This window comes from Trichosurus vulpecula, chromosome 4, assembly GCF_011100635.1.
Source record: "Trichosurus vulpecula isolate mTriVul1 chromosome 4, mTriVul1.pri, whole genome shotgun sequence".
Lineage (NCBI taxonomy): Eukaryota > Metazoa > Chordata > Mammalia > Diprotodontia > Phalangeridae > Trichosurus > Trichosurus vulpecula.
Window position 1 is genome coordinate 291,377,738 of NC_050576.1, and position 23,506 is coordinate 291,401,243.

Consider the following 23,506-nt stretch of genomic DNA (forward strand, 5'->3'; position numbering starts at 1 on the left):
CACCATCAAAGGCTCCTGATAAATGTTTACTGACCTCTGCCTCCTATATTCCCTGCTTTTGCTCAAGACTCAGCTCAAACCCTTCTGCTGGAGGCCTTTCCCTCCGGTGCTTCACCTCTCCCACGGAGATGGCCCTCTATCTCCACCATCTAAACCTTGTACATAACTGTTTACCCGTCGTCTCCCCACCCCACCCCCGTTAGAATGAGAGCTCCGGGAGAAGCGGGGACTGTGGTATTTAGCAGGTGTCTGATACTCTTGCAGACCTGACTTTGTATCCCCACGCTAATTAAATCAGCCCACTTAATGCTTTTCTGACTTATCGAAGGCTACACTATTTTCGGAGCCAGCCTCGGGTTACGGACCTAGACCCGGGGCTGGGGCTGGAGAGCGGAGACCCTGGCTCTCCCTCGCTTGATTCGCGGGACTGTGGGCGGGGGCAGGGGTTCGCAGCCTCCCGGCACTCCTCCGCGCTCACTAGGGGGAGCCTTGGCTCGCACCCCGCCCAGTCACTGACTGGCCAAAGTCACCGAGCCTCGGCGGCCTCCGCCAGAGCTCGCGCGCCACGACCCCGGCCATGGCCTCCCGGCTGTTCTGCAGGTCCCTCCGCAGCTGGAGCCGCCTAACCACCCAGCCTTTGGTCCCCATCGCCCCGAGTACTAGGCGAGTGTCCAGCCGAGGCCTGGCTGGGGGCAGGGGGGCGGGGACGGGGGGTACGGAGCCCCTGGGGATTAGACAGTTTGTGGGCTCCCTTTGCTAGCGGGTAGCGCCGCCTGGGACATGGGCGCCGCCCGGGGCTGAGCCCCGCATCCCCGCCGGGGCGTGACTGACCCTCAGGAGCGGGGAGCTGGGTGAGTTCCCGCCCTGGCAGAGGTGACACAGAGCCAGACTTGTTGGCCAGGTCTGCCGCCGACCCTACCCCGCCACCTCCGCCACGTTGGTGCCAGCTGTAGTTCCAGCTGCGGGGCTGCCGGGGCGGGGGGGAAGTGGAAAGGGGCATCTGCCTCCCCACTCGGGGATGCTGTTCGGCCTCTGTAGGAGCGGCTGGAACTGGAGTAGGTGGGGAAACCCTGCTCCGGAGTGCCCAGGGTCTTGACCGTAAGCTTTGGCCTCCTTTCCCAGAGCCGGAGGGAGCAATCTTGACTGTGAACTTTGACCTCCTTTACTCTTGGGGGGGGGGCAGAGTCTTGACTGTGAACTTTGGCCTCTTTCCCCAGCGTCAGAGGGCCCAGGATCTTGACTGTGAACTTTGGCCTCCTTTCCCCTTGCCGGAAGCCCCGGCTCTGAGCCTCCTCCTCGGCAGCCGCCGTTGCTAAATTTAGCCTTTTGGCTAACGGGCCCCGGTGGGACCAAGTCTGAAAGCCGAGCAAAGAGCATCCTCACGGGTGGGAAGCCCGGGGAGGAGTCGGGGGTCTGCTTGCAGCTCCGGAAGGGACGTCGCGTTTCATCCGCCGTTCACCTAAATGGAGAAGAGCCTCGGGCTGCCCCCGCTAGACCTCCCCGAGGGCGGGGGTCCCCTTGTGCTCCTCCTTTGTGTCCCCAGGCCCCCCACAGGGCCCAGCACACCGTAGACCCTGAGTAATCCAAGACACCAAGGGAAGTGAGGCTTTCATCAGGATTTTTTAGGGGTGTTAAACTGCCTGAGGCGTTCTCAAACTTTTTGGTCTTACTTTACTTTCTTCAAGTTATAGAGGATCCTTTCCCCGCCCCCCAGAACTTTTATTTGTGATGGTTCCAGCCGTAAATATTTTCTGTATTAGAAATGAAAAAGTTCCCAGACCCCACTTTGAGAACCACTGTTATGCATACATTCTTTTACCCCATGACCCTAATTTCGAAAGTGAAGGAATGCATTATCAAATAGAATGGCCCTATTATGAAAAGGAAACCAATTAGTATTGATTACTTTGATTTATTGTTTTGTTTGATTATAGGATTAAGCTCCCTTCTTTGCGGAAATGCTAACCCTGAGGTGCTAAACCAGACTAACCTACCTGTAGATTTAATGGATAGATAGATTGATAAGACTTTATCATTTAGTAGGAGATAAGCTAGAAAGAGGAATAAAATAATCATAGGATTATAAAACTCCATAAAGGCTATATTCCCCTTTCTAGCCCCTGGGAAAAAGGGAGTTGCCAGAGGGTTAAGGGGAGTTAGACGAAGGTTAAGTTTTCTTTCCAGTCTTAGTTGACAAACTCCCTTGTTTTCTTGAGCTAACCCTAACCCTCGGACTCTAACCCTAATCCTGAGTTAAGTAATGGAATCTTCCAAGGTTGGAAGCTGGAAGACAGGGAAAGGGGAGAAATGACTGCTAACTCCAAACTGCAAGTAGCTCTTTCCCAGTGAGCTTGCTGGTTACAAAAGACATCCCCTAGAGGGCAAGGACTTCTGGAGTAATCCCACTTTGACACCTACATGTTATTTTTGGGTTAAGAAAGCTTGGGAGAGGTGCCCTAATTAGCTTATCTGCCTCGTCTGTTCCTCTCTTTTTATAAAAGTCAACTCTGTAAATCACGTGTCTCACATCTGAGGAGTAAGATGACCTGGCTTGATATGCAAATGCTAACTTTTCAAGTTAAATCCTAAATGCTTGATCTGCAGCTTCTTTTTATTTCAGATAATTACTTTTACCAATAGGCAGTCTTAAGACTCAAATTAAAAACTCACCAGATTGGAGAATGGTGTATACCATGTTATTCATAGTTCTTTCCCAGGGACATTTTGTTCTTTCTTCCTAAAGTACTAGGTAAACGTGATATGTTATTTTATTCTCATCTTTTTGATGAGATTCCATTAGACAGAATTAATAATAATAAATAATAATGGTTTCTTATTATGAAGTGAATTCTGCTCAGTTAATAAGTTTTCAAAAATTGTGATTTTGGAATCCACCCATTATTCAAATAGAATTATCCTCTCTAGGCAAATCACTTAACCCCTGTTGGCCTCAGTTTCCTCCTCCATAATATGGGGATAACAATAGCACCTACCTCTTAATATTGTTGTGAGGATCAAATGAGATAGCGTATGTAAAAGTGCTTTGCAAACTTTCAGTCACGATATAAATACTAGACGTTATTATTATATTATTACTACTGTCATTTTAAGCCTTCTTTTTTCTGGAGGAGGGGAGGCAGGGCAGTTGGGGCTAACTGACTTGCCCAAGGTCACACAGCTAGTAAGTGTGTCAAGTGTCTGAGGCTGGATTTGAAGTCAGGTCCTCCCGACTCCTGGGCCGGTGCTCTACTCACTGCGCCACCTAGCTGCCCCTACGTTATCTTTCTGGTCCTGAAGTGACTCTCCTGAAAAGTCATAACTTTTCATTGTTTAATGAAGTCGTGGATGACAGTAGCCTGATAGGGATAAAGTGACAGACTATTTAAAGCAAATTTGCTAATGGGTCTTTGAAATTTTCTTTTTGAAGGTCCTCACATACAGAAGGGAAAGGTCGGCTTGAAAGTTCGTCCGCCAAAAGCCTCACAGATGTCGGCATTAGGAGAATCTTCTCTTCGGACCATGATATATTCAGGGAAAGTGTGCGGAAGTTCTTTCAAGAGGAGGTGATTCCACATCACACAGAGTAAATAAGATAATTTTTGTTTCCATTTTGAATGTTATGAATTTAGATGAGGCCCAGCATGACAATATCTTACAAAGGTCTTGTCTACTTTGTATATTTTTGACCTGATTGCTACATAGTCATTTCAGAACATTGACTGACTATTAGTCCCCTGTTGTTAATGAACAGCTGAACCTGAAGTATTCAGTTTAATTTGGAATACTTTTGTAAGTTTGGTGGTGTTGGGGTTTTTTCTCCCAGCCAGGTAAAAATCACAGTTGTTTGGTCTTTCTCTCCATCATTACTGAATCTGTGTACATTCACATCATTATGACATGAGTTGTGCTTTTACTATGCAACTTTCAAAACCAGATGGGTCTTTTTATCTAAGTGGCAACTAGGGGGTGAAGAGAATGGAGTGCTGGCATGGAGTTAGGAAGACCCAAGTACAAATCTGGCCTCAGACTAGATGTGTGCCTGACCCTTTGCCAACCACTTATGCTCTGCCTTTTCCAAAGAAAAAAAGAAAAATACAATCTTTATAACAGATCTACAGGTTTGGAGCGTTCAGAGATGCACATCTCAGTTTCTTCATCTATAAAATTGGGATAATAATAAGGATAATAATAGTACCTGCCTCCCAAGTTGTTGTGAGGATTGAGATAATATTTCTAAAGTGCTTTGCAAACCCAGCATGCTATAAATATTATTATTGCTTCTGTTATTATCTACTTAAATTGGAAAGATGCCATTTTTATAGAATTGATCAGCACCAAGATCATTCTCCAGAAATGGAAATTTACCTCTCAAATTCAGAAAAATAAAACTGGCCTGCATTTCTCTGGGACTTTAAAAGGTTTTCTCACTGCACCCCTATGAACTGGATGGTACAAAAATATCTCTATTTTACAAATGAATGAAAAACCTGAGTTGAGAGACTTATCCAAGGCCACATAGCTACTAAGAGTCAGACTCAGGACTCTATCCCAAGGTGTCTAACCACCTTCCAAGTCTAGTGTCTTTCTGCTATAGTTTCCTGCTTTTGCTCACCTTTATATTCAGTTTCTTACCAGTATTTGGAGGCAGCAGGGAGTAGTGGATAGAGCATGGTTTTGAAGTTAGGAAGACCTGAGTTCAAATCCATCTTCTGGCATATGCTGGATAGGTATCACCAAACTATTCTTTATTTTTTTTTTTTATCAATCAGTCATAAACATTTTTTTTTAGTTTTCAACATTCACTTTTATAAGATTTTGAGTTCCAAATTTTTTTCTCCTTCCCTCCTTTCCTCCCTCCCCAAGATAGAGAGCAATCTGATGTAGGTTATACATGTACAATCATATTAAACATATTTCTACATTAGTCATGTTGTGAAAGGAGAATCAGAACAAAAGAGAAAAAACACGAGAAAGAAAAAAAATGTGAAAATAGTGTGCTTTGATCTGCATTCAGAGTCCATAGTTCTGTCTCTGAATGTGGATAACAGTTTCTTGCATGAGTCTTTTGGAGTTGTCTTAGATCCTTGTATTGCTAAGAAGAGCTAAGTCAATCATAGTTGATCATCACACAACGTTGCTGTTGCTGTGTACAATGTTCTCCTGGTCCTGCTCACTTCACTCAGCATCAGTTCATGTAAGTCTTTTCAGGTTTTTCTGAAATCCACCTGCCCATCATTTCTTATAGCACGATAGTATTCCATTACTTTCATATACCACAACTTGTTCAGCCATTTCCCAATTGATGGGCATCTGCTCAATTTCCAGTTCTTTGCCACCACAAAAAGAGCTGATATAAATATTTTCATACTTATGGGTCCTTTTCCCATTTGTACGATCTCTTTGGGATACAAACCTAGTAGTAATATTACTGGGTCAAAGGGTATGCACAGTTTTATAGCTCTTTGGGCATAGTTCCAAATTGCTCTCCAGAATGGTTGTTGCCAGACAATTCTTAAAGCCTATAGGTTATAGAGCTGGTGCCGACCTGCATTAATAGAGAGTTTCTTCACCATAAATCATACACGCCATGTGGCAGTGACGTCAGGTGACTTCTTTATTTGTTCCTTGACTCATATACTTTATTAGAGTGTTCTTGGTGAGTCACTCCAGGGGAGGAACGCTAGCAGCTGGCCTAAGTTCTAGGCTATCACCTACTTCTAAAGCCTTCTCTTTGTAAATTCCTCGTAGCATTTTATATTTTAAATTGAGGCCTTCAAACTGGTGTCCCCTTTCCTAATTACCTTAAAATGCCATTTTTTAAAAAGGCCCATTTTTCAACTTAGTTAAATATGAAATCTTGGATATGATTCAGTGATCTATTTTTTATTTCTCTTTTTTGTTGAGAGGGGGGAATCTCATTTGTTAATTTACCCCCCCCCAATGAAAAAAATAAAAAATACAATCTTTGTAACAGATCCACAGGTTTGCAGTGTTGAGAGATGCACATCTCATTCTGCACCTTGGGTCTTTGTAAGGAGGTAGGCAATTTATTTCATCATTAGTCTTCTGGAATTGTTATTGAAAAATGCATTGATGATCCAAGACAGTTCCAAAAGACTCATGAGGGAAAATGCTATCAACATTCAGAGAAAGATCTGATGGAATCTAAATGCAGATCAAAGGATACTATTTTTGTTTTGGGCATAAGGGAAGACATCACCAGTAACTATATAAGGTGTCTGTCATGGCGCAGATTGACTTTCTCCATTAGAAGATAAGTAAAATAGAAGGCCTAACAATCTGGGAAATGAGAAGTCCTCTAATTCTTAACCTTAACCTTTTTGCAGGTGGGAGAAAGCTGGAGAGGTAAGTAGAGAACTTTGGAAAGAAGCTGGAAAACAAGGACTGATAGGTATCAACATTGCGGAGAAACATGGTGGTATTGGTGGAGACCTGCTTTCTACAGCCATTGTCTGGGAGGAACAGTAAGTGTTTGACTGCATTTGTGTTTCTGTTAATTGATATTTCTGTGATGAATAATAAGTCACAGTGTGCCAGAGCTGGAAGAGACCTTAGGGATCATTTACTGTAATCCCTTTATTTTATTGATTAGGAAACTGAGACCTAGAAGGCTATGTGATTTGTCCTTGGTCATGTGGTGATGAAGTCATACTTTCAACTTAGGCTTTCTGATTCCCAGTCTAGTGCTTTTTCTACTAGGTAGGACACATTGCCTCCTGAACTACTTTCAGACATTAATGCCATGTTTTCCTTTGAAGCCTGAGAATTCAGATTAAATCATTGGGTCTATGGGAATGGGGAGAGGGCAGAGAAGGAGATGGTGTCTTTTAAATTGCTCAATCTGTAGATGTTGAAAATAGTTATTAAAATATTTTAGTCAAATATTCATGAAAGTCCATTTATGAGGCTGGCATTTGATCCTTTAAAGAAAAATAAAACTATTCATGTTTTTGAAAAAAGTATGACCAGAGGGGCAGCTAGGTGGCGCAGTGAGTAGAACACTGGCCCTGGAGTCAGGAGGACCTGAATTCAAATCCAGCCTCAGACTCTTGACACACTTACCAGCTGTGTGACCTCGGGCAAGTCACTGCGCTGCCTTCCCCCCTCCAAAAAAAGCAAAATGAAAGTATGACCAGAATAATGGTCCAGTCATAGAGTGAGAGAGGGAAGGATGGCCCAGGGGTATCCATACAATATAAAGAAATAGGGAAGAACACTAGGTTGTCCTAAATGGGTTATGTTCTTCATGGTTTGGGGGAAGTACCCATATGAGTGAGATAATAGATCCATGAAACATTAAAGAAATATTAATATCAGAATCAAATAGAACTAATAATACTTGCTTTGTCTGAGCTTAACTTTTTTTCCCTTGCTCTACTCCCCTCTCCCACCCTTACCCTCTTACTTTCTAAGAGCGTACTCAAATTGTACAGGCCCCGGATTTAGTCTTCATTCAGACATCGTTATGCCCTACATTGCGAACTATGGATCAGAAGAACAGATTAAACGGTTTATCCCTGAGATGACAGCGGGCCGATGCATTGGGGCCATAGCTATGACAGAACCCGGGGCAGGAAGGTAAGCCAACCGGTTTTGTTTGGAAGTTCTTAGCAATCTCACCAGGAAAAAACCTTTGCCAAGAATTTCATGGTCTATTGTTTTTAACACGTTTCTTTTTTTTTTTTAATCTTTGATTCTTTTTTTTTCATTATTTATTTTTTTTCTTTTAGTATTTTTAGTTTTCAGCATCAATTTTCACAAGAGTTTGAATAACAAATTTTCTCCCCATTTCTACCTTCCCCCCACTCCAAGGTGGCATATATTCTGATTGCCCTGTTCCCCAGTCAGCCCTCCCTTCTGTCACCCCACTCCCCCCCCATCCCCTTTTCCCTTATTTTCTTGTAGGGCGAGATAGCTTGCTATGTACCATTGCCTGTATATCTTATTTCCTAGTTCCATGCAAAAATTTTGAACATCTGTTTTTTAAAACTTTGAGTTCCAAATTATCTCTCCTCTTCCCTCCCCACCCACTCTCCCTAAGAAGGCAAGCAATTCAACATAGGCCACATGCGTATCATTATGCAAAACCCTTCCACAATACTCATGTTGTGAAAGACTAACTATATTTTGCTCCTTCCTATCCTATCCCCCTTTATTCAGTTTTCTCCCTTGACCCTGTCCGTTTTCAAAAGTGTTTGGTTTTGATTACCTCCTCCCCCTATCTGCCCTCCCTTCTATCATGCCCCCCTTTTTTTCTCCTTCCTCCTTCTTTCCTGTGGGGTAAGATACTCAATTGAGTGTGTATGTTATTCCCTCCTCAGGTCAAATCTGATGAGAGCAAGATTCACTCATTCCCCCTCACCTGCTGCCCCCTCTTCCCTTCCTACAGAACTGCTTTTTCTTGCCACTTTTATGTGAGATAATTTACCCCATTCTATCTCTCCCTTTCTCTCTCTCTCTCTCATCCCTCAATTTGATTTTATTTTCTTAGATATCATCCCTTCATATTCAACTCACCCTGTGCCCTCTGTCTCTCTCTCTATATATATTCCCTTCAGCTACCCTAATACTGGGGTCTCATGAATTATACACACCATCTTTCCATGTAGGAATGTAAACAAAACAGTTCAACTTTGCTGTAAAGTCCCTTATGATTTCTCTTTCTTGTTTACCTTTTCATGCTTCTCTTGATTCTTGTGTTGGAAAGTCAAATTTTCTATTCAGCTCTGGTCTTTTCACTGAGAAAGCTTGAAAGTCCTCTATTTTATTGAAAATCCATATTTTGCCTTGGAGCATGATACTCAGTTTTGCTGGGTAGGTGATTTTTGGTTTTAATCCTAGCTCCATTGACCTCTGCAATATCATATTCCAAGCCCTTTGATTCCTTAATGTAGAAGCTGCTAGATTTTGTATTATCCTGATTGTGTTTCCACAATACTCAAATTGTTTCTTTCTGGCTGCTTGCAGTATTTTCTCCTTGATCTGAGAGCTCTGGAATTTGGAGACAATATTCCTAAGAGTTTTCTTTTTGGGATCTTTTCAGGAGGTGTTGGGTGGATTTTTTCAATTTCTATTTTATCTACTGGTTCTAGAATATCAGGGCAGTTCTCCTTGATAATTTCTTGAAAGATGATGTCTAGGCTTTTTTTGATCATGGCTTTCAGGTAGTCCAATAATTTTCAAATTATCTCTCCTGGATCTATTTTCCAGGTCAGAGATTTTTCCAATGAGATATTTCACATTGTTTTCCATCTTTTCATTCCTTTGGTTCTGTTTTATAATATCTTGATTTCTCGTAAAGTCACTAGCTTCCACTTGCTCCAATCTCATTTTTAAGGTAGCATTTTCTTGAGTGGTCTTTTGGACCTCCCCTTCCATTTGGCTAATTCTGCCTTTCAATGCATTCTTGTCCTCATTGGCTTTCTGGAGCTCTTTTGCCATTTGAGTTAGTCTATTTTTTAAGGTGTTATTTTCTTCAGTATTTTTTTGGGTCTTCTTTAGCCAGTCATTGACTTGTTTTTCATGGTTTTCTCGCATCCTTCTCATTTCTCTTCCCAATTTTTGCTCTACTTCTCTAACCTGCTTTTCCAACTCCTTTTTGAGCTTTTCCATGGCCTGAGACCAGTTCATGTTTTTCTTGGAGGTTTTGATGTAGGCTCTTTGATTTTGTTGACTTCTTCTAGCTGTATATTTTGGTCTTCTTTGTCACCAAAGAAAGATTCCAAAGTCTGAGTCTGAATCTGAGAATGTTTTCGCTGCCTGGCCATGTTCCTAGCCAACTTACTTGAGCCTTGAGTTTTTCATCAGGATGTGACTGCTTGTAGAGTATAGAGTACTTTGTCCCAAGCTTGAGGGGCTGCGCTGTTGTTTTCAGAGGTATTTCTACACAGGAAGCTTTGCCACGCCAGCGCTACTCCTCCCCCAAGAACCACCAACCTGACTGGACTTAGATCTAAGCTGGCTCTGCAGTCCCACTCAGATCTGCCACTTAATTCCTTCCACAAGGTGGGCCTGGGCCTGGAAGCAACTGCAGCTGGGGTTCTGTAGCTGTACCACCCCAGTGGTGGCCGAACTGTGAACTCCTTTCACTCTGTCCCCCACAGTTTTTCCCACTAACCTTCTGTGTTGTCTTTGGTGTTTGTGGGTTGAGAAGTCTGGTAACTGCCACAGCTCACTGATTCAGGATGCTAGGGCCTGTTTCACCCGGCTCCTGCTCTGGTTGGTCTAGGCGCGGATCATGCTGGGGTCTGCCCTGCTCCGTGTGATAGACCTTACCCAGCGACCATCCAGGCTGTCCTGGGCTGGAGCCTTGCTTCCCTCTGCTATTTCGTGGGTTCTGCAGTTCTAGAATTTGTTCAAAGCCATTTTTTATAGGTGTTTGGAGGGACCTGGTGGGGAGCTTACGCAAGTCCCTGCTTTCCAGCCGCCATCTTGGCTCCTCCCCCTTAAGAAGTTTCTTTAGTGAAAACAACTATACTTCAGTTTCCAATATATGATTTAGGAAAATGTGTTTCTCTTCCCTAGGTATAAAGCTATGATTTGTTGTTGTTGTTGTTGTTGTTGTTTTTGCATCATTTCAGTCTTGTCCAATTCTTTGTGACCTCATTTGGGGTTTTCTTGGCAAAGATACTGGAGTGGTTTGCCATTTCCTTCTCCAGCTCATTTTACAGATGAGGAAACTGAGGCAAGCAAGGTTAAGTGACTTGCCCAGGGTCACTAGTAAGCATCCAAGGCCAGCTTTGAACTCAAGAAGATGAGTCTTCTGATCTCCAGACCCAGCACTTTATCCACTGTGCCAAAGCTATGATTACAAACCATAATTTACTCCAAAATTGTTAATGCTGTTCAGTCAACAAGCATTCATTATCATAGATTTAGAGCTGGAAGAAACCTTAGAAGCCACTGAGTCTAACCTCTCATTTGTAAAATGAGGAAACTTGCCCAGGTTTATACTAGTAAGTATCTAAAACAGGATTTGAACCCAGGTCTTCCTAACTCCAAGTCAGTGCTCTATCCATCATACCAGTGGTGTCAAACTTGAACAGAAATGGTCAGGAAGAACTGAATTCAAATCTAGCCTCGGACATTAACTGTGTGACCCTGGGCGAGTCATTTACCCTCTTGATCCACTGGCAAAGGAAATGACAAACCACTCTAGTGTCTTTGCCAAGAAAACCCCATGGACAGCACTGGCTAGCTGTGGTCTATGGAGTCGGACGTAACTGAATGAGTGAACAAAAGCAACAACAAATGTGCCACACACTGTGCTAAGTGCTTTATAAATATTACCTCATTTGATCCTCACAACAGCCCTGCGAGGAGGAATCCTTCATTCATGTGGTTTAACATAGTGTAGTATGGAAGAGAGGGCAGCCCTAGCAGCTGAGGGCATCTCAGAAGGTGTTGCTTAAGCTGTATGTAAAGGAAAGAGGAGATGACTCTGTGAGGAGGAGGGAGGGATGGAGTGCACTCCAGGATTGAGAGACAGACAAAGAGATAGGAGCTAGAGTGTCCAGCTGACAGAAGGTCGGTTCGGCTGCAACTTAGCGTGACGGCAGGAAAATAATAATATAGGATAATGCCAAAAGGTTAGCACAGTGCCTGGCAGAGAGCCAGTGCTTAATAAATGTTTATTGATTGAGTAATTGAAGGTGGAGGGTGGGGCCATGTTGTGAAGAGATTTAAATGCTAAATAGAGGCATTTCTCTTCTGCTAGTGGCAATAGACAGCCATTGGAGTTGAGTGAGCAGGGGAGTGTGACATCTTCAGATTTGTACTTAAAGAAAATTTTCACAGTGACTTTGTCTGTGCTGGTTTAAAATTCCTATCATCTTCCTGAGACTATGTCGCCTTCTGTGAAGGTCTGGCAAATTCCACATTGAAATCTCTCTCCACCTTTTATTATGCTTCCTCCTGCTCTGGGGCCACCAGTATCCTTAGCCCCTAGGTAACAGAAGACTATTGAGTCAGGCCTCACCATCTACACTCTGGTGAGATGCTGAACTCGAGTTAGCCAGCTAGCATCATATCGTACATGCTTACTTGGTCTTGGTTCTGCTCCTTCAGTGACATGGCAGAGATACACATTTGTTCTATAGACATTTGGTTTTGGTTTTGTTTTTAACAATTCATTCAACACATTCGTTCATTTAACACATTTATACCAATGAAGGGGGAAAATTAGTACTCTTTCCTCTCTCTCTCTCTCCCTTTATTTATTGTATTGCTTTAAACTTCTCAATCTGGCCGGGCATGGTCGAGCCTACCTGGGATCTCTGCTCCTGGGTCTTATGTTAATGAAAATGGGAAGATCTTTCCCATCCATTAATAGGCCTGTGTGATCTACCTGAGTCACATGAGCCTGAGTCACATAAGCCCATGGTGGGTGGAGCTTGCCAAACAGGTGGAACAGGAAGTTGGAGTGAGTCAGAGGTGGGAGAGAGAGGAGGCGGAGAGAGCTGCAGCTTGTGTGACTGAGACAGGGGTTGATTTTGCCTAAGGGAACTTGGTTTGTGGAAAGGACTGATGGAGGGAAGGCTTGGGGATGGTGGTGCCTTCTGCATTGATAATGTGTATAGATTTCTTTGTTGCTACGATGGATTTTGCTTTCAGGTGTTCGGTTTGGGTTTTCTGGTGTTTCAATAAATGTTTTGGTTTCGCCTTCAATGGAGAGAGTCTGTTATACCTTGCAATTCAAATCTGGGGATTCACCTGCATATTCATAGCAGTCTCATTGGCTATATACTGGGAAGACTGTGCTAACTGTCCTATTATCATCCCCATTTTACAGTGGAGGAAACTGAGAAAAACAGGTTAAGTGACTTGCCCAGGGCCACACAGCTGCTAAGTGTCAGAAGTTGGATTTAACTCAGGTCGTATTTAAGTGCTTTCATATCTTACTGTCGATCATTTATCATTATTTATGCACCTACTATGTGACAAGCACTGCAGTGGTGCTGGGGGTACAGAGACAAAAACAAAGTTTTTTCCACTTTACTAATATGCCTTGTACACATTTTCCCATTTTCATAGTCAGTTACATATGATGTGTGCATTACTATGTCTATGTATAAATACACTTATATCTCCTTTTGAATGCAGCAGAAGATGCAGCACTTACAATTTTTGTAAAATAAAGTTGACAGTGTTTTCCTTTATGCCATGAGAAAGAGTTTTAAAGATATGTTTAAATCTGCCTTACTTATTAGTTGCCTCTCATGTTTTATAGCCAGTTATTTCTAGATTGTTTTGTCATTGGATTTTTATTGGCTGGCGAAGTTAGTTTTAATTTTTTTTCTTCTGTCTTACCAATTACAGTGACTTGCAGGGAGTAAGAACAAATGCAAAGAAAGATGGAACTGACTGGATTCTCAATGGTAGCAAGGTATGTCAAACCTAGTACTTCTAGCCAAACCAATTTCAGTCCAATTTCCAACTCAGCCTCTTTTTAGCTCCCATATGTGTTGTCTCCCTGTTAGAATATAAATTCTTTGATGAGGGGGACTCTCTTGCTTGATTGTGTTTGTATTTTTAAAAAAATCTGTTTTACATAAAGTATAAAATTTAAAATGTTTTTATGTTGTATATATCATGTATTGTTTTGCAGATGAGGAAACTAAGGCAGACAGAGGTTAAATGATTTACCCAAGGTCACACAGCTAGTAAGTGTCTACAGCTGGATTTGAACTTAGTTCTTCCTGACTCTAGGGCCTAGGGCTCTATCCACTATAACTCTTGGTAGCTTCTGTCAGTTTTATGCCTTGTGAATAAAGTACAGTATATCTTTCTAGAGCTGTATTCCATTCATCATTCCCATTCCACCAAAGTACAAGTGATAGCTCTGAGGTCAAATTTACCTGCTTCTGTTAAGGTTGTTTGTTCTTGCTTATTACTCCTAATGTATATACAAATATTTAATGCCACATGCTTTGTTACTTGATCCTTTCTTAGAATTTCATCTCCTAAACGCCTCTCTTTGTTATCTAAATTCCTTTATAACATGCCCCAACCTATTCCTTCAATTACTCAACCAATAAACATTTATTAAGTACTTCTTATGTGCTAACCTTTCAACATTATCTTATACTGTTATCTCCCTGCTCTTATGCTAAGATCCGGCCAAACTGACCTTTTGTCCATCCTTCACACATGACTCTGTATCTCTTGTCTCTTCATCTTTGCACTGGCTGTCTCTCAATCCTGGAATTACGTGTGTCTTTTAGAATCTATCTCTAATATGTTCCTACCTGTTACAGAGAGGTATCTACCTAGATACAGAGGGAGACTTGGCATAGTTTAAAGGGGGATGAAATGCCTAAGTCACTGAGCTCTTGCTCACCCCAGGTCAAATGTAGGACTCTTATCTGAAGGTAATATGCCCCCTTTAATCCCATAGACCTTGTAAAATACAGTAGAAATCTTTTGTGTGGCATTAAAGGGCAGGTAGATTTTTAAGGCCCTTCTCAGGAAATTAGGCTCAAAATTGAAGTGGGAATTCAAAGGCATATTATGAAGGAGAGTGTGATATGGGTGAAGTCTCCTCAGAAAGTCAGTTACCCCATGACTGATAAATAACACACCTGTGGTTAGCAAAGCTTGTTTTGTTACATAACTGTAATACTCTAGTCTAATCATAACTATCCAGTTTTTGTTTTCTGAGTCAAGGTCTTCCTGGTTCTTTGTCTCCAGGCAAAAGTCCTTAACGTCACAGTTAGGGGTTTCCTGGTTCCTTGTCTCTAGGCAGAGTTCCCCCCTGCCCCGTTTAGATTGTGCACCCTGAATCCTGGCCAATGGGAAGAAGGAAGAGTGGTCGGGAGGGGGCTTGTGTTAGGACCATAAGTGTGGCCGTCTACCTTCGCTCGGTGCACCCCACCTATACCACTTGGGTTGTGCCCTTTCTCATGAGAAAGAATAAATGCTTTTTCTGATCTCGGGCTCAGACTCTGGACTCGTCATTGTGCCGTTGCACACAGGAGCAATAGTCAAGAAAGTATGTGAAGAAATATTCCTGTCCCATACATAGTAGACCCTTAAGAGATATTTGTTTAATTGAATCTAATTAAATAGAAATAGCAAATTGGAAAGACCCCTGGGTTTGTAGTCAGGGGATCCAAGTTCTAGTAGCACTATTGCCATTAATGAACCTGGGCACCATCTGTAAGAAAAGACTAAGGGGCAAGTTGGATCCTGGAGCGATAGCTGGATTTGGAGTCAGCATTTAGGTTCCACTTTTGTTCATGAAATCTATTCCTTGTGTAAGCTAGGAGAAAACACTTCTCTTGGCCTCATTTTCTTCACCTAAGAGTGTTAGGTTAGAATACCTCTAAGGTATGTATATTCCAGCTTTAAATCTGTGATTCTTTGATCTTTAACTGTCTCCTTAGGGTTATTGTAAGAAATAAAGGATATAATGTGCGTAAAATTACTTTGTAAATTGTAAAACCCTACAGAAGTGTAAGTTATTATTGTGATTTGTCTGGTGACAGGTTCTGTTCTTTGTCTTTATCTCATATTTTTATCTACCACTGAGAAGAGAAAAACCCAAGGTTTCAGGCTTTCCCTCTCACTCACTTTAGCCAAACTGGCCTGACTGATATTCATTCATGCATTATAGTCCATCTCTGGTCTGTAATGCTAATTTCTTCTTAAGGTTCAACTCAAGAACCACCTTCTATAAGAGACTTTTCCAATTCCCTAGTTGGGAGTGCTCCCTCTCCCTTCCCATAACCAAATTATTTTGTATTTATTTTTATGCACTTCATATTTGTTTATATGTGTACCCCCAAGGAGGAGGACAGGCCTGTGATCTTTAGCCTTTTGGGGGGGGCGGAGTCCTCACATTCCCATTTGGGGCATAGAAGATTAGCAGTAAGAACTTGTTGAATTACACAAAATTTACCTTTTAAGTATTGTTATGTAAATGCCACAGTCTGGTGATGTGGCTTTGCCTCTGGCTTCTTCAGTGATGTTTCATTCTGGGATAGTTTCTAATTGTTGCAGAGGTATTTCATTCTAGGATGGTTTCTGATTGTCCAATGAATAATTGTTTTTGGTTTGAAAACAGTGTGCTGCCTGTCATTTTTTACAATCTTAGCAGAACAAGTATTGAGTGACACTGATCTTGGCAGCATTTGGATCTTTTCCTTTGCGTTCCTTTCTGAGAAATTAATTCTGTTGTTGTTTAGCTGACTCTACAGAAGTGGGGAGCAGGCATCTAATAATGCCTTTGCCTTATTCTGAATGAAATAGCAGTCTTCCTTTTCAGCACACAAACTTGGAACACAGTAGAACAGGAATAAAGACTGGACCTATGATTTCATTGGCATAGCGAACCTACCAATGCAGATTGACCCCTCTGCTACAAGAGAATTGCGTAGAGCACTAAGAGGTTAATTTGACTTTTCCAGGATCACACAGCTACCACGTGTCAGAGGAGAGACTTAACACAGGTGTTATTGGCTATGAGGCTAGCACTCCTAACGTGACACTACTGTCTCCTTGGAGCGTTATAAAGTATGTTGGTGTTATGTGTTTTTATACAGGTGTTCATTACTAATGGGTGGTTGAGTGATTTAGTGATCGTCGTTGCTATCACAAACCGTGAAGCTCGCTCTCCTGCCCATGGTATCAGCCTTTTCCTAGTGGAAAATGGGATGAAAGGATTCATCAAGGGACGAAAGCTTCATAAAATGGGATTGAAAGCTCAGGTAAGCCACCGTGCATTGGTTAATAACAACGTTTGTTTGATATTGAATATTTGGGGAGGGGGCCAGTAGTCAGAGTGCTAGAGAGTTAGAAAGACCTGAATTCAAATCCAGCCTCAGACACTTACTAACTGTGTGGCCTTAGAAAAGTCACAAGCACTATTTGCCTCCATTTACTCATCTGTAGATTGAGATTCATAATAGTCCCTCCCTTCCTCCCAGGGTTGTTGTGAAGATCGAATGAGATGAGTTTTGTAAAGGCCCTTAGCACAATGCCTGGCACATAGTAGGTGCTGTGGAAATACTATTAGTGTAGCTATTTTCGTTATTTATTATTAACCTGCAGTGCACACATAGTCTCTACCTCGGTCACTCCTAGCCGAGTCATTTTTTTCCCACACATTATGTTTTCAGTAACCAGGTAAAAATCTTAGTATATTTCAAGATTTCTTGTCCTCCTTTTCACATGTATGTAGAAAGATACTATCTCCTTATATTTAAAAAGACTATGGCCATAAAATATGATTCTTTTTCTTGGCTCGTTTCCTTTTTAAAAAGGATACAGCAGAGCTGTTTTTTGAAGATGTACGTTTGCCAGCAAGTGCCCTACTTGGAGAAGAAAACAAAGGCTTCTATTACCTCATGGCAGAGCTCCCACAGGTAAGGTCAACTTGCATTTATAACTGCACCATAGACAGAGGTATGTATGTATTCCTACCTCTGTATAATACTAATGTGAAGTAGAACAGGATTGACTGGAACCTTGGTGGATGCTAAAGGTGTGTTTCTATTTGTTTTTAATTGGTTTTGACACCTGGAAATTCATGTTTTAAGTTAAAAGGATGCTTTAGGGAATATTTGGGCAACTAGGATTGAAGTGTCAAATGTATGGAAAGGTAGCGTCAAGATGGCAGTGTGAGCATCAGCAAACATACCTACTCCCTAACAATCTAGAAAAATACCTGAATGAATTCTTATTGGGAAAGCTAAGAAAAAGTAAACAGTTCACAGTGCAGTGGTAGTGGCAAGATAGGCACATTCTAGTACTCAGTGATGTAAAGACAACCAAGGTAAAATACCAGGGCAGAAAGCGCTGAAACAGAAAGAATACCTAGACACCCCTGAACTAACATGAGGGGCAGGAACAGGCTCCATCTGGCAGCTCTGTCACCCATTATCCAGTCCTGCATCAGAGACCAGGGAAGAAAGGAGCAACCATGACCAAGCACAAAGCCCTTGTGCTGAGTAATAAGTACAAAACAAATTCCAGAATGTAATGTAACACAACACAATATAACCCTGCTGTAGGAAAACCAAGGCAGAAGACCAAGACCAAAGAGGAAGCAGCAATTCATTTGCTCTGAACCTGCAGAATCTTCCAGAGAGCTAACAGTGACTGAGTCCAACAGCATTCTACTGAAACTCAACTACACACAAGCCAACAGAGCCAAATGGGGTCAGGAACTTGCAGAGCTCAGACCAGGAGGGCAATGAACAGACCTCTGCCTGGATCATGCCACTTTGGAAGTACTGAAAACTTGTTGGTCCCAGATCAAGCTATGAAAGCAGCAGAAGTTCAAACCATACACTACTTACCCCACCCCCACCCCCCATCCAAGGAGTATCAAAGTCAAGAAATAGACTGAAAGAACGAGCAAACAGAAAAAGAACCCAACCATAAAAAGCTACTATAGTGACAGGGAAGATCAAAATACAAACTCAGAAGGCAATGACTTGAAAATATCTACAAGCAAAATCTCAAAGAAAAAAAATGCAAATTGGACACAAACTCAACAAGAATCCCTAGAAGAGTTAAAGCAAGAGCTAACCAAAAAGATTTTTTTAAAAGAGCAAAAAAAATTTTAAGAAACCAAATAAACATGATAGTGAAAAAAAATGGGAAAAGAAATGAGCACTAACGAAGAAAGTTATGAAAAGAGAATTACCAGCTTAGTAAAAGAGGTACAAAAGCTTATTGAAGAAAATAAAAATTAGAATTGGCCTAGACATTGTATTTCAAGAAATTACAAAGGAAAACCACCTAGGTATCAGAGGACAAAGTAGAAATTGAAAGAATCCACTGGTCACATCCTGAAAGAAACCTCAGAATCTAGAATTTCCAGGTCAAGGACAAAATATTACAAATGACCAAAAAGAAAGAATTCAAGTACCAAGGAGCTACAATAAAGATGATAGAAAATTTAATAGCTACCAAAATTAAGGAATGGAAGTCTTGAAATATATACCAGAAGGCAAAAGATCTATGATTACAACCAAGAATAAGTTACTCAGCAAAACTGAATATAGTTCTACGGGGGGGTGGGGAATGGATATTTAATGAAATAGAGGGCTTTTAAGCATTCCTGACGAAATGACCAAAGCCGAATAGAAAATGTGAGAAACACAGGACTCGAGCAGGACAAAAAGGTAAATATGAATGAGAATTCATAAGGGACTAAAAAGGTTAAACTGCTTACAGTATTATGTGGAGAGATGATATATTTAACTCCCTTCAGAATTTTATTATGACCAGGGATCTTAGAGGGAGTCTAATTAGACAGAGAACCTAGGTGTGATTCTATTATATTTGGATGATCTCAAAAGAATGAAGGACAGGTAGAAAAGAGGAATACTGTAGAAGAGGAGAAAAAGGAGAGGGAGAATGGGGAAACTTCTCTCACATGAATGGGATCTGCAAGAAAGAGTTTAATGGGGAGGGAGCAGGTAACACTTGAAACTCATTCTGAACTGGTTCAAGGAGGGAAGAATACACATAAATATATACAGTTGGGTATAGAAATTGATCTTATCCTGTAGGGAAGTAGGAAAGGGGTTGAGAGAAAAGGGAGAGACTTCCAGAGGCAGAGCCAAGATGGCAGAATAGAAAAGCACTTAGCTGAGCTCTCAACATTCCCCTCCAAACAACTTTAAATTAACACTGCAAATCAAATTCTGGAGTGACAGAGCCAGCAAAAGGTCAGAGTGAGACATTCTTCTAGCACAAGACAACATAGGTTATAAAGAGAGATTCATGACATGGAGGAGGAGACTTGCCCAGAGCTTGAATTGAAGAAGTGCCAGTGGTGGAACTGGGTTGTGGTGACAGAAGCAGAAGAATAGGGAGCTCTCAAGCCAGAGACAGTGAGGGGACCTGGCAACTTGTCAGAAGGAGATTACAGAGTAACCCTATGCTAGCACTGGTCACTGGACCAGATGCAATTTACAAACTCTATTGCTTATACCCACTTCTGGGTCATAGTTCAAGAGTAGAGAAGAGCACTTTTGGTGAAGAGGAAGTAGAAGCCTTGAGAGGCAACTGTTTGGCAACTCCATTGCCTATTTCTACTTCTGGGTCATAGTTCAAGAGTTGAAAGGGAAGAGTGAAAGCCCTGATGGTATCCATTCCAGCCCCAAGGGATCAGGGACCCTAAGGAACAGTATTGCTTCCCTTCTCAAGGGAGCAGGAACCTTGAGGAGCAGTATCAATTGCAGTCCCAAGGGATCAGTGACCCTTCCTGGGTAAGGACCAGAGTGCATGCCAAAAGATCAATGACTACATCCTCTTCAAATCATACCACCTTGGAAGCACCCAAAACTTCCCAAACTCCAGAGAAGGGACAGATTCAAGATCCAGAATAAGGCGAATAAGACATACATCTTGGGACACAGGCAATTTGGCAATTTTTTATGGTTGACTACTTTTCCCCCAATGGGGTGGAAGGGGGGAGGGAGAAAGGAAGGAAGGAAGCAAGGAAGCAAGGAAGGAAGGAAGGAAGGAAGGAAGGAAGGAAGGAAGGAAGATCATCATTGAGGCATCTTTTTTTAAAAATGCAGAGAATGTTATCTCATATAAAAGTGGCAAGAAAAAGCTGTTATAATGGAAGGGAAGAGGGGGTAGGTGAAAGGGAATGAGTGAACATTGCTCTCATCAGATTTGGCTTAAGGAGGGAATAACATACACACTCATTTGGTGCCTACCCTACAGGAAAGCAGGGGGGGAAGGGGATTGGGGGGGGTGATAGAAGGGAGGGCAGATTAGGGGAGGGGGTAATCAAAAGCAAATACTTTTGAAAAGGGACAGGGTCAAGGGAGAAAATTGAATAAAGGGGGACAGGATAGGGTGGAGGGAAATATAGTTAGTCTTTCACAACATGACTATTATGAAAGTGTTTTGTATAATGATACATTTGTGGCCTGTGTTGAATTGCTTGCCTTCTCAAGGAGAGTGGGTGGGGAGGGAAGAAGGGAGAGAATTTGGAATTCAAAAGTTCTCAAAAGAAATGCTCAAAACAAATGCTCAACATGCATCTGGGAAATAAGATATACAGGCAATGAGGCATAGAAATCTATCTTGCCCTACAAGAAAGTAAGGGGAAAGGGTGTGTGGGGGGGAGCAGGGTGACAGAAGGGTGGGCAGACTAGGGAATGGGGCAATCAGAATATATGCCATCTTGGAGTGGGGGGGAGGGGTAGAAATGGGGAGAAAATTTGTGACTCAAAATCTTGTGGAAATCAATGTTGAAAACTAAAAATATTAAATAATAAAAATAAGAATTAAAAAAAATATACATATCTTTTGACCCAGCAATAAAGCTACTAAGGCTATTCCCTAGAGAGAGCAAACAAAGAAGAAAAGGTCCTATATATACAAAAATATTTGTAGCAGTTCTTTTTGTGGTGGCAAAGAATTAGAAATTGAGGGGATGCCTATCAACTAAAGAATGGCTAAATAGGTTGTAGTGTATGAATGTATTGGAATACTATTGTGCTGTAAGAGACGATGAAGGGAATAGTTTAGGAAAAACCAGAGAAGACTTGTGTGAACTAAAACAAAGAGAAGTAAACAGAACAAGGAGAACAGTTTGTATAGTAACATCATATTGTAAACATAATCAACTCTGAAAGACTTAGCAATTCTGATCATCACAATGACTAATCACAATTTCAGAAGACTCATGATGAAATATGCTATCCATCTCCAGAAAGAAGACTGATGGATTCAGAGGGCAGAATAAAGCATATTTTCTTCTATTTCTTTTTTTTTCCTATTTTTAAGAGTATAGTTAATGCAAAAATTTGTTTTGTATATCTATATATATTTGTGATGGGCTTTGTTTTTCTTGCATTCTCAGTAGGTGGCAGAAGGAAAGAAATCTGGAACTGAAAATAAAATGAAGTTTAATTTAAAGTATCAATATGTGCCTTTTCATTGATAGTACTTCTATCATATTTTAAATAAGGAATTAAAACTTAAACTATAGCTTTAAATACAAAAAATATTTTGTTTTGTTCCACAAAAGGATCTTTAATCCTAAAACCTGGATTTCCAGTCAAAATTCTTGTCAGATTGCCAGTCTAGAAACTGTCAGATAAATCATATCAGATGGCAGATTTCAGCTCTGCAAATAATTAATATGGATAAAATAATCTTCTTAGTTCAAGTTGACAAAGTTTAAGCTATAGAGATTTGACTCCTCTGTCCACTTTTAGAGTTAATCACCCTGTAGTGATGAAAATATTGTTGTTTTTTCAAAAACGATAGTTAATAACTAACTATAGTATTTTAAGGTTTACTTTATGTACATTTTAATGTATTTACTTTATATACATTATTTCCATTTTAAAGATAAAGAAACTGAGGTTCAATGACTTTGTCCATGTACACAATGTTAATAAATGTTAGGGACAGAATTAAAATAAGATGTCATCTCCTGAAACCCAGTCCAGTGTGCATTCCATGATACCACACTGCTTCTCAGAGTGATCACAGAGCAGTACATGTTGGTATAAAGGCAGCTGTCATGTTCTGGCTAGAACAAAGCTGTTCCCATTGTGAGTAGTAAATTTGGGATGGGATTACTTCCAACACAACCCATGGTCAAAATATGCCTGTGGATCCTTTTGTACTGTGAGACAGAGGTTGGCCTGTGCCTTCTGGGTTTCTTCATTTCTCCTCTGGACAGGTCATCAGCATTTATTCCACAGGGAGCTTAATAGATCAAGACTATACTTTAGGAGCAGATTATTAATGTATGAAATGACAAAAAAGCAGTACAATCATAATTGACTGACAGCCTACGATAGAGAAAACTTTCCTTGTTCTTTAGCTCTTAACTACAAAATATAACTTTTTCACAATCCTCATCCTTCTTGACCTCTTTGTAGCATTTGGCACTGTTCTACCACTATTCTATTCAGGATAATCTCTTCATTTGGGGTTTTTATGACATGGTTTTTCTCTGCTTTCCATTTCCTTGTCTGACTACTCTGTTTCAGGCTTTTTTGGATCTTCATTGATATCATGCCTATTAAAAGAAGTAGAATCCAAGGTTTTGTCTTGGGTCCTTTTTTTTCTTTTTCTATACTCTTACTTGTAACTTATTATTTCCAAATAGTATAGTTATCATCAACATGCAAATACCTCCCAGATCCCTGTTACCTCTAGAAATGAATACAACTCTTCTATTTGACATTTCAACCCCTTCACAATATGGCCCCAACTATTCAGCCTTATTATACATGACTTGTCATCATACACTATGTGGTCCAGCCAAATGAGCCAACCTGATGTTCCTAATACCCAACACTCCATTTCCTCTCCCCATGATTTTGCACTGTCTATTGTCCTCTGTATCTTAGGGTGTAATTCCTCTTTGCCTCCATCTCTTAGAATCCCAAGGTGCTTTCAAGACTCAACTGAAGTGCCACCTTCTAAATGAAGTCTTTACTGATCCTCAGCTGCCAGTGTTCTCTCTAATAAAAAAATCACCTTGTCTATTTTG

General features: G+C 41.2%; 1 protein-coding gene across 1 annotated transcript in view; it reads left to right on the forward strand.

The window, feature by feature from the left end:
* Positions 1–485: 485 nt before the first annotated feature.
* The window catches only part of ACADL (acyl-CoA dehydrogenase long chain), a 44,488-nt gene continuing 21,467 nt past the window's right edge, over positions 486–23,506 (forward strand). The window contains exons 1-7 of the mRNA XM_036755273.1: positions 486–663; positions 3,428–3,583; positions 6,348–6,485; positions 7,435–7,599; positions 13,339–13,405; positions 16,563–16,727; positions 17,283–17,384. Coding sequence (XP_036611168.1) covers positions 578–663; positions 3,428–3,583; positions 6,348–6,485; positions 7,435–7,599; positions 13,339–13,405; positions 16,563–16,727; positions 17,283–17,384 — 879 coding nt within the window. The 5' untranslated portion in view covers positions 486–577. The remainder of the gene's footprint in view (positions 664–3,427; positions 3,584–6,347; positions 6,486–7,434; positions 7,600–13,338; positions 13,406–16,562; positions 16,728–17,282; positions 17,385–23,506) is intronic.